We start from the raw sequence: 16,577 nt of genomic DNA on the forward strand, positions 1-16,577 counted from the left end.
ATATATATATATATATATATATATATATATTCCCTTTGTGTCTGATCTCTGCTGAATAAGAACTCTTTAAAGTACAAATCTTACAAGCATCACTATTAACATGTACAGTATACCTGCAGGTGCAATACAGGCAAACAATGAGAATCCCTTTCTGGGACAAATGCTGTAATGTCAGGATTTTAATATAACGAAGTCTTTAACAGTAGCTATCAAAGGAATCCAATCTGTCTCCACAACAATAGTATAAATCATGCTGTCTTATATTTAGACAGTCTACGGATACACACTCAGCCTTTACAACCTAACTCGGAGACTAAATCCTCCATCCGGGAATATACTGCTTTGTGCACTTTTCGCAGAAAACATTAATCAGATAATGGGATATCAGTGTACAGAAGAATATTTGAAATATTTTACATTATTTCCTTAGTTCTTAAGGGTGGATATAAGATTTGCAGAACACATTCCAGATACTAGTAATACAATTGTTTTTTTATATAAATGCAAACATCATCATCATCAAAATTTATTTATATATGGCCAGCAAATTCCGTAGTGCTTTGCAATTGGTAGCAAACAGTAATAAAACAGTACTGGGTAATACATACAGACAGAGAAGTAAGTAACAGAAGACAATAACATAAGACAAAAATATAACTAAAACCAATAATAATTTAAAAATCTATATGTTAGTTGTATGTCTGTAGTCGTGTTTCCATGTGACTTTTTACCACAATAAATGGTGGTTCAGAAGCCAGCAGCTTATACTGTTATATTGAGACATTTCTCATTAGTGTGGTCAACGCTGGATATTAATTATACTATGTGCTGAGAACATATATAATTTTTTTTAGCAATTTTTTATATATAGCATGTACATGTAAGTCTAAAGTACTGCACGCTTCACTACTAGAGCCACTGTGGCAGATATAGGAGGCACGGATTATAAAGACACCAGTGCTTCCTGTAGTATCTGGTAGTACCTTTCTGACACTGGGATATTGTTCTCAGAGGCTGCACCCTATAATGATGTGAGTGCGTATGCCAGGAGAATTTGTACGTCATTGGTCTCCTAAGTGTGAGATCCATTATGACATAACGTCATTGCCAGTGAAAGGGTTAGCTAACTTACATTGTAACACAACCCCCCCACATCTCCCTTAGTTTTTGCGATTTTAATCCACCAATATTGGGTGAATCTAGAGCCTTGTGTGGGGAACTATGGGGGTCTCATATGCACTAACTGTATAAGGATGGAGCTGATTGTCCATAATAACCAACAATAGGTCATTGCGATGATTAGGCAGGAAGAGGTACCTCTCAGGATATGCAACTTAATAACTAAAGTGGTATAGGTTATGTGTGTGGGGTTGAGCAATTGTTTTAAGAAACTTAAAGTAAATGAAACAAAACAAAATGGTAATTGAGCTATCCTTTAGGCATTCTTCCTTACAGAAATGCTCTCAAATGTCTTTTAATGGGCACCACACACTCAATACTGTATAGAAGCAAACCTTGCCTCAATCAAACAAAATCAGTTCAGTGTGCAAATACCATGGTCTTAACTATGGCAGATACACTAGTATGCACATAATACAATTATATTGGCGCCTTACCAATCTGGTGAACTGTACTCATCAAGTTATCAGCATAAATAATAAACACATGCGCTAAATCTATATAGTAATAAATTAATCACAAACATACATTGTTGCTTAGGTCTTAGGCATTGGATACAGCAGTGCCCAGCTTTATGTATTACATACAATTGTATCCACTGAGGAGTATTGTGTTATATACAAGGGGAACACAACTAGAAAACTCTAGAAAGCATTGGTGTAAAACGTAGACAGAAGCCACACACCTAGGGTAAACTAAGTTCTATATTAATAAACTCCATTAAACATGTGGAGCTGCTGCTTAATCAACATACTACTCACAAATCCAGGCCTGGCACACTTGTGGCTCCCCAGGTGTTGTGAAACTACAATTCCCAGCATGTCTTGCCAGTCATCGGCTGACTATCAACTGGAAAAGCATGCTGGGGCATGTAGTTTCACAACAGCTGGAGAGCCACAGGTTGGCCAGGCCTGCACTAATCATTGAAACAAGAGCATGTATGAATGAAAATAAATAACAAAAGTTTCTGAAGGATCCTAATAAGATGAGTAGCCTACTAAGTTATTTATAAGACACATTATGAGATTATGATATAATATTTCCTACTTGTGACAGTAACATCATATTATATTAACATTGTTTTTTGTATATATATATCAGGGCTGGACTGGCCATCTGGCACTTCTGGCAGAAGGGCCGATGGCAGTGTGGGCCGGTCCAGCTCCCTGCGATCCCTGTTTAAATGAAATTAAATACATTTTTTTGAACCACCATGACGTCACACGTCATGACGGCCAGCGCTTTCATAAAAAATACACTTACCTTAGCAGCCTCCGTGAATCCACTGTGCGCCCTCTACAGCCAGTCACTTCGCGCGGCCGCGTAGGACTGGCTGTAGAGGGTGCACAGTGGATTCGCGGAGGCTGCTAAGGTAAGTGTATTTCTTTATGTTCACAGGGAAAATGGTGCTCCGGGGGGAGAGGACAGGACAGGACCCGAAAATGTGCCGGGACGACGACGACGACACAGGACCCGAAAATGTGTGGGGGAGGGACGACACAGGAGCCGAAAATGTGTGAGGGGGGGGGGGGGAAGGGGCTGAAAATGTCTGCAGGGGAGGAAGAGGGGCTGAAAATGTGTGCATGAGGGGGGGAAAGGGGCTGAAAATGTGTGCATGGGGGAGGGGCTGATAATGTCTGTGGGGGGGGGGGGGGAGGGCTGAAAATGTCTGCAGGGGGGGGAGAGGGGCTGAATATGCCTACAGGGTTAATTAAATGTCTTGCGTGGTATTTGAAAAATAGAGCAACTTTGGGGGCCATGATATTTGTTTTGTGTGGCAGTTACATGGCTGCTCTCTGGTCTCAGCTATCACTAGAATATGAGATGGGGCTGGTAGAGATAAATATTTTATTGACCTACAAATGTTCAGATATTACTTATATATTCCTGTACAATGGGTTAGTGTTATCTGTTCATAATGGAGTGTTTTTTTTAAAGAGCCTAATCATTCAGGGTTTATTAACATTTTGCAATATAGTAAAATTTTTGCATTTTCAATACAGGACTCCAAATTTTCAGAAGCCAGCGAGAAGACAACAAAGCAGCAAGAGAGAAGAGCAAGAACAGGTAAGAGACAACGGCGTAATCAATCTAAATTTGAATGCTGAAGAATATTTCGGAATATTTAGATTTAGGAGTATTCCTATACATTTGGGGGGGGGGGGGGGGGCGGGGGTAGGGAGGCGCTGTTGGTGTATTTACCTACGGTGACCGAAACCCTTAATCAGGCACTGGGTTTACTGTAGCCGTTTTATGTTTTCGCACACAGTAGGAACAGTATGATTTTGTAATTCAAGCAAACTGATTTGCACAACAAGAGAATTGATCAGGGTGGGCAGAAGAGAAAGTGTGATACACAAGTTTGTGTTGCTGCTTAACATGTTGGACTGTACCAGCAACGCCACTTCAGCGCGCAACAATATCGCGTATGGAGCCCACAGCAGGTGGGCCTGTGTGTTTTTTAAATGCCAGGGCTGATTTTTAGTCCCAGTCCGGCCCTGATATATATATATATATATATATATATATATATATATACACATACAAAGTTTGTGTGTTATGTGCACATATACTGATGATTGAGGTAAATCATTATTTTTGGGTGTAATAAATATTATTTTATTGTATAACTCGGCGTTCGATACTTTTGCTTTAATAAACAAACATTCCGACATTCTCTAATGGTTTGACCAAATGGTGTCAACTGAAGTCTGCATGTGATATCTTCATAGAAGAAGGCATGGCAGCACTAACTCATATACACACATGTGTCTCCAGTGTCTGTGATGTCACTGGATCCTAGCGAATTCATTGGCTGCATTCTAATGAATATTTGTTCAGTCTACAAAATGGCTGCTTTCACTGTGTATAAGTTACAGGTGCACGGTAACATGCAACAAACAAATGTGCAGTTATCTTGTCTCCGAGTATCCAGAATTAGAGAGCGTGGATGTCTCTCACACAGGCTCTCCAGCTGGCTGCACCAACTCCAAGTGGTTTCAAACTAGCTCAGTAGGCTGAACAGCAGATGGTTCTAGATGGCTGTAATCAGAAATGTTCTTACAAAAAGGTAAAATGTTACAGTGATATAGCCGTGAACCAGGCAGGTTGTACACATCTTAGGTGAGCAGCTCATGATATTGGTTGACAGCAGTATAATCAAACAAACCAAAATTTCAAATTTCATTGCACAACAACATAATAAATGTTTTACTTCACTCTTAACCTACTTCTTTTCCTGTAAGTCCAGGTGATCCAGTTTGTCCCTGCGATCCAGGTGGTCCTTAAACAAAAGGGTGATACTATAGTTAATCATTCTACCAATTACTTTAAAAGGGGGGTTTCCACTTTAAATACTACATGTACTAAATTCGCTCTCTTCCCATTAGTAATGCTCTGATGGGGGTCTGGTTTGTTCACATAGCTTGGACCTCTGTCAATCACCTTCAGAGCTGCTCATCTCTCTCTGTCACAGTGGAGTTCCAATAGAGCAGCTTTAAGGTTTACAATTTACGATGCTCTGTGTTGGCTCTCTCCAGCTATGGTGACGCCTGAGCAGAGAGGTTTGACAGAGTTTCTATGTATGTATATATATATATATAGGGGAGGTGATTTTGTACAGTGAAAACCACCTTTAACAGGAATAAAATTATAAAGAGTATAGTTATTAGTTACCTGATGGACCTGGGGGTCCTCTGGGCCCCTGGATATGGTGTCCCCCATTCTCAGCAAAGTGATTTGAATTAAAGAGGTCTAGCAACATATAGAAATGTAATTGGTTATTCTAAAAATATATTTTGTTATCTTTCACACAACAGAAGGCAGATAGTATTAGAAAACACTTAGGAAGAACATCAGGGCTGAATGTACCACATAGCCAAACCAGGACAGCACATGCTCATTTTAATTAGTTTATAGTTACCTGCTTTTTACAAAACTGTTATTTTTCCATTAAATATAATAAATGGATGCACACAGCAGAATGAGTATTGGGGGTGCAAAATGAAAAAAATATGGTGAATTCATGAATAATGGTTGGGTCAGTACAAACTATAAATATAGATTCACTGGCACCGAGTGCATGTATTGATGAATCTTCAAAACCACAATGTTTTAGCTAATTGTACTAAGTTCAATGAATGTAAAGACATTTATTAAGAAAAAAATGTAGAGGTCAGTCAGTGGATGCTGACAGATTTCTGTGTCCATCCATAACACCTCTGAATCAGTGATTAGATCATTCATCATCATCCTTTATTTATAGTCCTATCACTGTAAAGCAATTGCAATATATGATGTAACTTTTTATACCTGTTTACATATACTAAAATGAAACAAAAGTAAAGCATTTCAATCATCATAGAATGTTCTCATCTCTGTCTATGTAGCACAGTATTGCCCACTATGAGGGACGTCAGCATTCCCAGGGAGGAAAATAATAAGATTTTAGAACAGCTATTTCATTATAAATTTACTTTTCTTTTCCCCGTGTGTAATACAAGGGGGTGGATATGATAGTGATTAGTCTTTGTTAGCTACTCCTCACAACCCTCCCTTTCCTCAGTTTCCTAGTTATTCTCCATTAGATGATGTGTGAGGAGTTTGAACCTTGTTCCTAATGAGCCCTCTTTCTAATGTTGGCTTATACTAAACACAGTGTCATCAGAGTAAGAAGTGCAGCTGTAAACCTGTACAGGAGATGCCACAGCCCTGCTTCTTGCTGGAGGGAGGAAGGTGGCTACACTGCATGACAAGGCCTAACTGTTCACTTCCAGCCAGGGCCGTAACTAGGGCTGTGCGATAGGGGCGACCGCCAAGGGGCGCAATGCTAAAGGGGGGCGCAGTTTAGGTATATTTTAGGCTCATTTGGTTAAAACTGAGGGCTAGGGGGGCGGCATTTGACTTTCTCGCCCCAGGCACTAGAATTTTAAGTGACGGCTCTGCTTCCAGCCATCAACATTATTTATGGCACAGTGTGCTACAACTACAACTGCTGTTGTGGTGGCTGTAGTGTCAGCGCAGACAGAGAAGAACGTTGTCACACTGAAGTCACAGGACAGAACACATAATTATCTTTAAAGGGATGTGTAGTGCTGAGGCCATCAGGTAGGGACAGGCACTGCATAGTACAAACTGAATGAGAGAGCACCAAAACTGGAAGAGGAAAAGTATCTCGATCTCTAGCAACATAAGAAACACAACTACCTTGTTAACTACTGTCTGAAGGGTTGTGACATCATGGCCTATGTGTAACTGTCTAAGCCACATGCCAACAACATAACTAAGTAACTTGGGGTCATGCATTAGCAGTTACCCCCTGCATGCATTAGTTTTCATAAAGCTGTGCCAATTGTGGTCACTTGGATGCCAAGCATAGTGGTCCAAATAGAATCCTTCACAATAATGAAAGATGGTGCCCACCTGCTACTAATATAGTACAAAGCGGAGTATCAAGTAGGGTTATTATAACTGAATAGACTGCCACCTCCTGGTTGCACTTAAGAACTAAATACGCCACGCAATAAATTATTAGCTATGCATCTAGAATTGTTTTGGTGGAAAAATCATAACTACCTTTCTCACTGCTATTCTCACAGCACTATATTGTCTTCTGGCAAAAGTACCTGGTCACTGAGGCTACTATTGAAAAGTCCACTGGTCCTAGGGCTACCATGGCTACACATAAATTAATGCTTTCTACATTTATTTTTAAAAGTAAACACTTATTTTTAGGGTATTACTTCCACTTGTATTACTTCCAATGTATATCTAGATTTGTATTCAAGTTTAATTCTACTTTCTCCTATTTAAATGTTGCAGCAAAACATTTTACCATGTTAATCGTACGAGATAAAAAAAATAGGCTAACTTAGGTCTAAAGTTTATTCAGCAAACACTAGAAAATAGACATTTTATACAGGCAGCGTAGTGCAAAGCAAATACCTATCATCTTGATAAGCATGATCAAAATGTAAATAGCATTACACTACTATTTTGCCTTGGCACTTTGGATAGGAAAATTTTTATAGATCTACCTGAAATATTTAAATTATTTACCCCACTCTTTGTCACCAGCTTCTCTTTTTTTGCTTTGGATGGGATAGCAGGTTAGACCTTATGAAGCCCTCTACCTAATTGAACGGAAATGGTGTGGCCTTTGGGCTTCTACCATCCTGAAGATTCAGGAAGCTTTCTCTTTTGGGGGTAGCTGAGGAGTTTAGGATTTCTGGGGAAGCGTTGTCAGAATCCGGGATAAGGGTGTCGAAGTCAGCAAATTGGATAAAGTCATATCAATTAATATCGAGCAAACTTGATTGTCTTTGTCTGAAATTATGCGTAGAGCGGGCTACAGCGTGGAAGGGCGTATCCAGCTGCAACACGTGGCAATAACAGTTTTTACACTTTTGTATACATTCGCACAAACACACGCATTTGTAAATAGTACATATTAATTGTAGTCGCAACACAGTTATTTATGTCAAAATATAGTAGTGTTTATATGTAGTATTATAAGTTATATGCATATTAGTGATACATATGGTTCAGGTTGAAGGAAAGGTGTCATGTCTGATATTATATTAATCCCCTTTACATCAGCAGCTGTCCGGTGCATTCGGCGAAGAGATCGCACCTTGCATACTCTAGTTATTGATGTTAGGGAATAAGTCTTTAATATGATACTGACTGTAAAATGCTAATGGACTGGTTGTAATTGGAGTTTTGGCGGGAAGAACAGAGCTCATCCCCTGGAGAGATGGCCCCCATCTTTGGATTCCTTAGATTGAACCAGCCTATGATCTGCAACCCCCTGGACCTTCCTGAAGCCTGGACCAATAGAAGAAAGCTATACTATCTGCATTGTTTCACTGTATTTCTGTTTGCATATAAGCAGGAGCTTTTCATTTAGTGAACAGACATCTTGTCCACAGACTTCAGGACTGAATGACTGTTCACTGGATCCAGAGCGCCTGCGATAAGTAACGGCTGTACTTACTATTATTTCATTTGAATTATTCTGCTACCTTTTGAGAATAAATATTTGTGCGTTGGAAACACAAATCGAGATTCGACAATCGTTATTGGATAGCGACAAAATGTGCATAACAAGGGGATCTCCCCTAACAATGTGGTGAAATGAGGCCTGAAGATTCCTGCTGCCTAAGAGGCCATATGACTGCGGGGGTTGGTGAATAAAGGGCCTTACTCCTTTTGGAGTGTGCCTGAATACCAGGCGATCCCTGGAAAACTATGCACTATTTTTATATTGAGCACATTGGAAATGAAGCACCACAGATCATGCTTAAAACACAGATCAGTTATTGTTATTAGTCGTACCTCAGCAAAGGCTGATTTGACCCAAATGAATTGTTTAGTCATGGATTTACTAGAAATCCTTGCTTCTTAGGAGTCATTAAGGGCTCTGCTCTGTGTGAATAAGGTGCTGCCCTCTTGCGTCTTTATCCATATTTGAGAAATGGGGAGTATTTAATCCTGTGCTCCCTTTGCTCACAGAAAATAAATAAAAACAGCAAAAATATAAATAAACAATCAATATATAAAATACCTGCCAAAGCATAGCCAGGAATGTGCTCATTATGCCGAGATGAAGCACATTTAGAAGCTTTTTTCCTAAATAATATCTTCCACCCCTGACAAAATAAATAAGATGATGTTCTTTTTCTGGTGGAAGTTCATTAAGCAAAGATCATAAAAAACTTTTAAGTGGATTGGGGAAGGGGGGTGTGAAATTTTATTATGATTTCCTGGATGGACTGCAGTTGGGGTCCATAGACTCCCTATCAGAAAAATATGCCCTCCTTTGGGGTAGTTTCCTTGACTATTCCTAATTACATTTCAGTTTGTGTTCTATACACAAGACTTTGGTGCTCAAGGGTCTTTCCTTGTTTCATAGAAGTTGCTGCTACAAATCAAATAGGTGAAGTATGATTACTTCTTGCTTTGATATACTACTGCAGACTCCTTCCTGAGACATGAACTTGATTGGGAGAGAGATCTGGGGCCCCCAATAGATGATGACATGTGGAGTACGATTAGAGATGGGGTCTCTAGGGCCTCCATCTCTACCCTAGTTAAAGAAACATCCTATAGAGTTTATTCTAGATGGTATCTAGTACCTTCCTGGTTGCAGAAGATGTTTCCTGCTTCCTCGCCTTTTTGCTGGATGGGGATGTGGGCACAGATCGGACTTTCTCCATATTTGGGGAGATGTCCCACGATCTTGAAATTTTGGAGACATATACATCACCTTATTGAACAGATCTTAGATGTGAAATTTCGACTCTCCCCTTGGGATGTCTATTGTGCCTCCCTGTTCCTGGAATGGGGACCAAGACTACAAAGCTTATTTCCAACATTCTTAATACTGCAAAATCCTCCATAGCCAAATTCTGGCCTCCCACCAACTTGTGGAGAACAAAGTCTGTTTCATTGTCTCCATGGAGTGCATCACTTGTCTTCTTCAGGGTAAGGCTTGATAAGTATGACCCCATTTGTAAGCTTTGGTTTACATTTCACTCTCCCGCCCCTCCTCTTACTCCTACTTAATAACAATTCCATGCCTCCCATATGTCTGACCCTATGTCATACACTACAGCTAATATGTTTCTACCAACTATCTGTTTATCAATTGCTGTTTCCCAATTGTCCACTTGATTTTTCTCATGGTTTCGACTCCCTCCTAACAGGCGCTCTGCTCTGTTTCTGTCCCCCCCACCCTTTTATTTCCTTTCCTACCTAGTTTTCCATTTTCCCTTTATGCACAACATTTCTTGCAATGACATGCTGTCGACGTGTTGTTCTCTGTGTTATTCTCATTTACTGTCGTGCTTATGGTACATTGAAGTACACTTTGTTCTTTTTTTATTCCATGTGTTTATTGCAATTTCAAAATAAACAGTTGAAAAAAAAGACTTTCATTGATCTTGGCATCCACAAACAACAAAACACACATACTAAACTGCAATTCCAAATTGATGCAAAAGATCAATGATTGGTGTTGGTGTTTCTTATCATGCCAAACCACTAAAAAATACTATGTTAAAAGATCTATTGCTGTTTTACCGATATTGCCCAAAAAAATACAGCTTGTCATTCCTTTACTTGGATGAAACAGAAGAATTGAGAGTTACATTACATTATGGAGCATACGCCGATATATGCCAAAAAATTGCATAAATACTCATGGACAAAAGCAGCAATTAATACAATTTACCCTGATTCAGCAGTCTCTGCATAGCTGGAGCAGGGTGGCCTAATGGCCCAGGTGGACCTCTCTCACCAGGAGTACCTGCAGGACCATCCTTTCCAGGGGGGCCAGGGGCACCAGGGGGACCTTAATGAATGACATTAGTAAGATTGTTATATTTAGAGATCATCATCATCATCATTAACCTACCAGTATGTTTTTTTGGAGTGGGGAGGGTGGGAGGAAACCAGAGCACCCGGGGGAAACCCACGCAAACACGGGGAGAACATACCGACTCCACACAGATAAATCCATGGTCGGGAATCGAACTCATGACCCCAGTGCTCTGAGGCAGTAGTGCTAACCACTAAGCCACCGTGCTGCCCACATACATTATGTACAAAGATACTAATACACAAGACATATAACAATAAATATATATTGTGAACAAAATGGGAAAACAGACATGACGCAAGATAACATAGAAGGAAAATATGACAGATGAAGATAGCAGATAGGTATATGAGGTATGGAGATGGCAGAAGGAAAAGGACAGATGACATAAAATAGAAGAACGAGTTTGAGATGTCAAAAGTAAAAAAGTGTGTAATATTTTTACTGTCAGGCTGTAATTATGCAAACTTATTGGAAATCCCTCCACAAACCAGGACAAATGAGTTTACAAAATAAAATGTTTTACAATAGGTGATGAAGCCACTCCAAAAGGAGAAGAAACTCATCATGGCTGGCAGGCAGGAAGGAGACATCCCATTGCGGAACGGCTCGAGAAAAGCAACCATCCCTGGTTGCCAGGGAGAGAGCAGGGATGGCTCCTGACAAAAGCACTTAGCACAGAAGGACTTTTGCTATTAAGCGGCACCACTTTTTCTTTGCTCTAGACCAGTGTTGGCTAACCTGTGACACTCCAGGTGTTGTGAAACTACAAGTCCCAGCATGCTTCACCAATATATAGCAGCTTATTGCTGAAAGGGTATGCTGGGACTCGTAGTTTCACAACACCTGGGGTGTCACAGGTTAGCCAACACTGCTCTAGACTTTTGGCCTAGGCAAGGACAATTTTTATTCTTGCGGCCTTGATGGCACACTGCACTACACCTTTACTTTTCACCTTTTTTGTGTGTTTTTGTAATGTTTTTGGGGGGGCGGAAGATTGGCTCCTAGTGCTATTTAAGGCAGTGAGATCAGAGCCTCACTGCCGGTTATAGCGTCCTGTCCTCAGTTCTGCTGCCTGCTTGTTCTCTCTCTGCTTGGTGATTGTTACCTTTGATTGACTTCCCGTGTATGACCTTTGCTTGTTCCTGGACCACTGAACCTTCGCTTCTGACCCTGACCATTTGCCTGAATACCGGATTCTGCTCCTTTGCTAGTGCACCTGACCTTTCGCTTGTCCCTGGATTTTCGTACCTGTGCTTGTGACCTCTGACCTTGGTTTTCCTGCTCGCTACTGTCTGCCAATCACTCCACTACTGGGTTCTCCTTAAGTCAGTATACGTTACTCGACCCTCGGTCGGCCCGCAGCCAAGTCTGTCCCCACCACTAGGGGCTCCAGCGAACACCGGGCCTTCAGAGTAGTCCCCGAGTTTCATTGTACTGGCTTGGGAGTTCCTAACATTATAACCGGCCAAAACAGAAATTCCGGAGACCAACTTTAATGGAGGAAAGCGGAATCAAATCGTCTCCATTTCAAGTGCTGGCTGGCCATGTTGACACCGTGTATCAAATGATCCAGGGATTGGCCCAGCGTTTGTCAGCGCAAGAAGAGGCTTCCAGAGACCTGCATCCTCAGCAAGCTTCCTCTGGCGTATCTCCAGAGCCGAAATTAAATTTGCCTGATCGATTCTCAGGAAGCAGGTCTGTTTTCCGCAACTTCAAGGAGAGTTGCAGGTTATATTTTCGCCTGAGGCCACGCTCCTCTGGTTCCCAACAGCAACAAGTAGGGATTGTTATCTCCCTACTCCAGGGCGATCCTCAGTCTTGGGCCTTCTCCCTTTCACCAACAAGTCCAGCCTTACAAACCGTGGATGCCTTCTTCCAGGCCTTGGGGTTTGCTATACGATGACCTAGACAGAGTGGCCTCAGCTGAGTCTCACCTCCGGGCATTAAGGCAAGGACGTCGTTCCGCTGAGGAATATTGTGCAGAATTTCGGCGTTGGTCTACTGATTGTGCCTGGAATGATCCGGCACTGCGGAGTCAATTGTGTTTGGGCCTTACCGAGCAAATTAAGGACTCTCTTGTTCAGTATCCTGTACCCGGCTCACTTGTAGATTTGATGCAGCTTGTCATTAAAATTGACCGTCGAATTAGAGAGCGGAAAACTGAACGTGAGTCATCAATACCTCCTGGCTCATCACCCAGTTCTGATTTTTCTTTGCTGGATACCCCTGAACCCATGCGGCTGGGTGTTTATCGCCTGCCTCCAGAGGAACGCTCCAGAAGATGCTCACTAGGCCTTTGCTTGTATTGTGGCCAATCAGGCCACCTAGTACGTTCCTGTCCCAGCAAGGCGGGAAAACGCCTAGACTCAAGTGCTGGGGAAGTGGTGCGTTTAGGTCTCCAAATAACCTCTTCGGAAAACTCTGTTAGTCCCTGCACGCTTAGCCTTCAGACATCGTTCCACTGACTTGTCGGCCTTCCTTGATAGCGGTGCAGCAGGTAACTTTCTGGACATTCTGTTGGCTCAAACCCTTGGAATTCCCGAAGTCAAACTGGATTCGAGCATTACCGCCTGTGGCTTGGATGGTAATCCCCTGGTTGGGGGCCGAATACTCGCCAAGACCCCATTGGTTCGATTATCCGTAGGCGCTCTCCATACTGAAGAACTCACATTCTTCCTGATCACCTGTCCCTCCGCTCCATTGATTCTGGGGTATCCATGGCTGCAAAGTCATAATCCCCTTATTGATTGGAAAAGAGGAGAGATCATCCATTGGAGTCCAGAGTGCTCTACTTCATGTTTGACTCTGCCTCTCAGAACCCTGCAGCCTAGTTCAGAATTGTTGCCTACACCTTACCAGGACTTCAGTGACGTCTTCTGTAAACAGAGGGCTGATTCACTCCCGCCTCATCGGGACTACGACTGTGCTATCGATCTTGTGCCGGGATCTAAATTGCCCAAAGGGTGTCTGTATTCTTTGTCTGCCCCGGAAACTCAAGCTATGGAACAGTACGTAGAGGAGAATCTAAGGAAAGGATTTATCCGTCCCTCTAAATCCCCGGTAGGTGCTGGCTGTTTCTTCGTGGCTAAAAAAGATGGCAGTCTGAGACCCTGCATCGACTACCGTGGCCTGAACGAAATCACAGTCAAAAACACTTACCCGCTGCCTTTGATTTCTGTTCTGTTTGATCAGCTCAAGTCTGCCACCATTTTCTCTAAGATTGACTTACGGGGTGCTTATAATCTCATCCGCATCAGACAGGGAGATGAATGGAAGACCGCCTTTAATGCCCTCTCTGGGCATTATGAATATTTGGTGATGCCATTTGGATTGTGTAACGCTCCGGCAGTCTTCCAGGATTTAATCAATGACATCTTGCGAGAATTCCTGGGTAAGACCGTGGTGGTTTATTTAGATGATATTTTAATTTATTCTCAGTCCCTGCCTCAGCACCGCCAACAGGTTCAGGAAGTTCTGGAGAAGTTACGTCAACACCACCTCTACGCAAAATTGGAGAAGTGCGAGTTCGAAGTCTCCAGGATGGCCTTCTTAGGCTATATCATTTCTTCATCTGGCTTCTCCATGGACCCCAGTAAAGTCCAAGCAATCCAAGACTGGGTTCTTCCTACTAACCTCAAGGCGATCCAAAGGTTCCTTGGCTTCGCCAACTATTACCGGAGGTTTATACGCTCCTTTTCCTCCTTGGTGGCTCCTATTACCGCCCTCACCCGGAAGGGCGCCGACCCAACTAATTGGCCTTCGGAGGCGTTAGCGAGCTTTTTTGCCCTTAAAGTCGCTTTCACATCTGCACCCATTCTTAGGCATCCAGATCCTGAGCTTCCGTTCATTAGAAGTTGATGCCTCAGATGTAGGAGGAGGCGCCATTCTCTCTCAAAGAGATCCTCAAAGCAAAAAATTGCACCCATGTGCATATCTGTCCAAGAAATTCTCATCTGCCGAAATTAACTACGATGTTGGGAATCGAGAGTTATTGGCCATCAAGTGGGCCCTCGAAGAATGGCGGCATTGGTTAGAAGTAGCATCTCACATTATTACCATCTTCACTGACCATAAAAATCTTCATTATATTCAGACCGCCAAAACTCTAAATCCTCGACAGACCCGCTGGGCTTTGTTTTTCACCCGATTCAACTTCCTTATCACTTACCGTTCAGGATCAAAAAATACTAAGGCTGATTCTCTGTCTCAGAGTTTTATGGCATCCCATCCTCAGCCCCCTGACCCGCAGCCAATAATTCCCTTGACCTCCATTCATGTCGGTCTAACTCAGGATCTTGGGGCCACACTCCGCCACTTCCAGAAAATTGCTCCAGCTCAGACACCTGCTGATAAATTGTTTGTCCCAGTTCATCTGAGGAAGTCGGCCCTCATTGAATGCCACGACAACCGCTCAGCAGGTCATCCCGGTATCCAGAGGACCATAGAAATACTTTCCCGCTGGCTTTGGTGGCCCACCTTGTCTTTGGATGCAGAAAACTATGTTCGCGCCTGCCCAGAATGTGCCAGGAACAAGTCTTCCAAAATCCGTCCTCCAGGTCAACTTCTACCCTTGCCAACTCCAAACAGGCCATGGACCCATATTTCCATGGACTTTGTTGTCGACCTCCCTTTGTCCTCGGGTCATAACACCATTTGGGTAGTTGTTGATTGATTCAGCAAGATGGCACATTTTATACCCTTGCTCAAATTGCCGAATGCCAGAAGTTTGGCCACCTTATTTATTACTCATATCTTCCGTCTCCATGGCCTTCCAGAAGACATAGTCTCGGACCGAGGGTCCCAATTCATTGCGCAATTTTGGAGGTCTTTCTGCAATTCCCTCGGAATCAAAGTTAGTTTGTCCTCAGCTTACCACCCTCAGTCTAATGGTCAGACGGAAAGAACCAATCAATCTTTAGAGCCATTTCTGCACATATACATTTCCAAGTTTCACGATAATTGGTCCTCCCTCTTATCCTGGGCAGAGTTTGCTTATAACAATGCTTGCCACTCTGCAACACGTACCTCCCCGTTCTTCTGTAACCTTGGGTTCCACCCGAAAGCGAACTCTCTCTCCTCTGCTTTTACCATTGGTGATCCTGGAACACCTGCCTTCACTGCCAGGTTGAAGTCAGTTTGGAAGAAGGTACATTCCGCTCTGTGTCAAGCCTCTCTTAGGTCTAAAGCCTTCGCTGATCGCCATCGTGGTCCATGTGTATTAAAAGCAGGAGATCGTGTATGGTTGTCCACACGGAACATCAAATTGAGACAACCCTGCAAGAAACTTGGTCCTCGATTCATCGGGCCATTTTTGATTGAGAAGAAAGTAAATCCAGTGGCATTCCGACTCAAACTACCACCATCTTTAAAAATTCCCTGTACTTTCCATTGTTCTCTGCTGAAAAAAGCCGTTGCTCCCAGCAAACACAGTCAATCTTCCTCTAAAAGACCTCGGCCTCTGCTTATTAATGGAGACCGCGAGTTCATCACTGAAAAAATTCTGGACTCAAGGAAGGTTCAAGGGCAGGTCCAGTTCCTAGTCCATTGGAAGGGTTACGGCCCAGAAGAGCGAACTTGGATACCCCAGAAGCGTCTCCACGCTGAGAAACTACTTAGGGAATTTTTTAAGAAGTTTCCTTCTAAGCCTGGATGTCGGGGTGCCTTGACCCCTCCTCAAGGGGGGGTACTGTCACGAGCCGCGGCTGTATGCCACATCCTAGCGTGAACTAGCAGCCGGGCATGTGCTTTAGATTTTGTGCTCTGTTATTATTCTTGTGGCATAGATATAGGAGGGTGTAGGGACATCCTCCAACACCAGGGGGAGCTCCTATATGATTTAAACTGTTCACTTTTATTTTTATACATGCTTCCTGGTTGTGTTATTTCCTATGCTAGTTCTGGCTAGTGATTAATTAGTAATTAGCTGCCTCCTGAGGCTGATTCTCAGCCCTACCCTCCTCTGTCCTGATTGGCTCCTAGTGCTATTTAAGGCAGTGAGATCAGAGCCTCACTGCCG

The 16,577-nt window shown here is 42.7% G+C and overlaps 1 protein-coding gene across 4 annotated transcripts in view; it reads right to left on the bottom strand.

The window, feature by feature from the left end:
* The window catches only part of EMID1 (EMI domain containing 1), an 83,763-nt gene that overhangs the window by 25,750 nt on the left and 41,436 nt on the right, over positions 1-16,577 (bottom strand). For all 4 annotated transcript variants that reach the window (XM_075213617.1, XM_075213626.1, XM_075213635.1 and 1 more), the window contains exons 8-10: positions 10,412-10,531; positions 4,855-4,932; positions 4,410-4,462 (exon numbers count right to left, since the gene is read on the bottom strand). In XM_075213617.1, the coding sequence (XP_075069718.1) occupies positions 4,410-4,462; positions 4,855-4,932; positions 10,412-10,531 (251 nt within the window). The remainder of the gene's footprint in view (positions 1-4,409; positions 4,463-4,854; positions 4,933-10,411; positions 10,532-16,577) is intronic.

The sequence above is a fragment of the Mixophyes fleayi genome, chromosome 1 (genome assembly GCF_038048845.1).
Source record: "Mixophyes fleayi isolate aMixFle1 chromosome 1, aMixFle1.hap1, whole genome shotgun sequence".
Lineage (NCBI taxonomy): Eukaryota > Metazoa > Chordata > Amphibia > Anura > Limnodynastidae > Mixophyes > Mixophyes fleayi.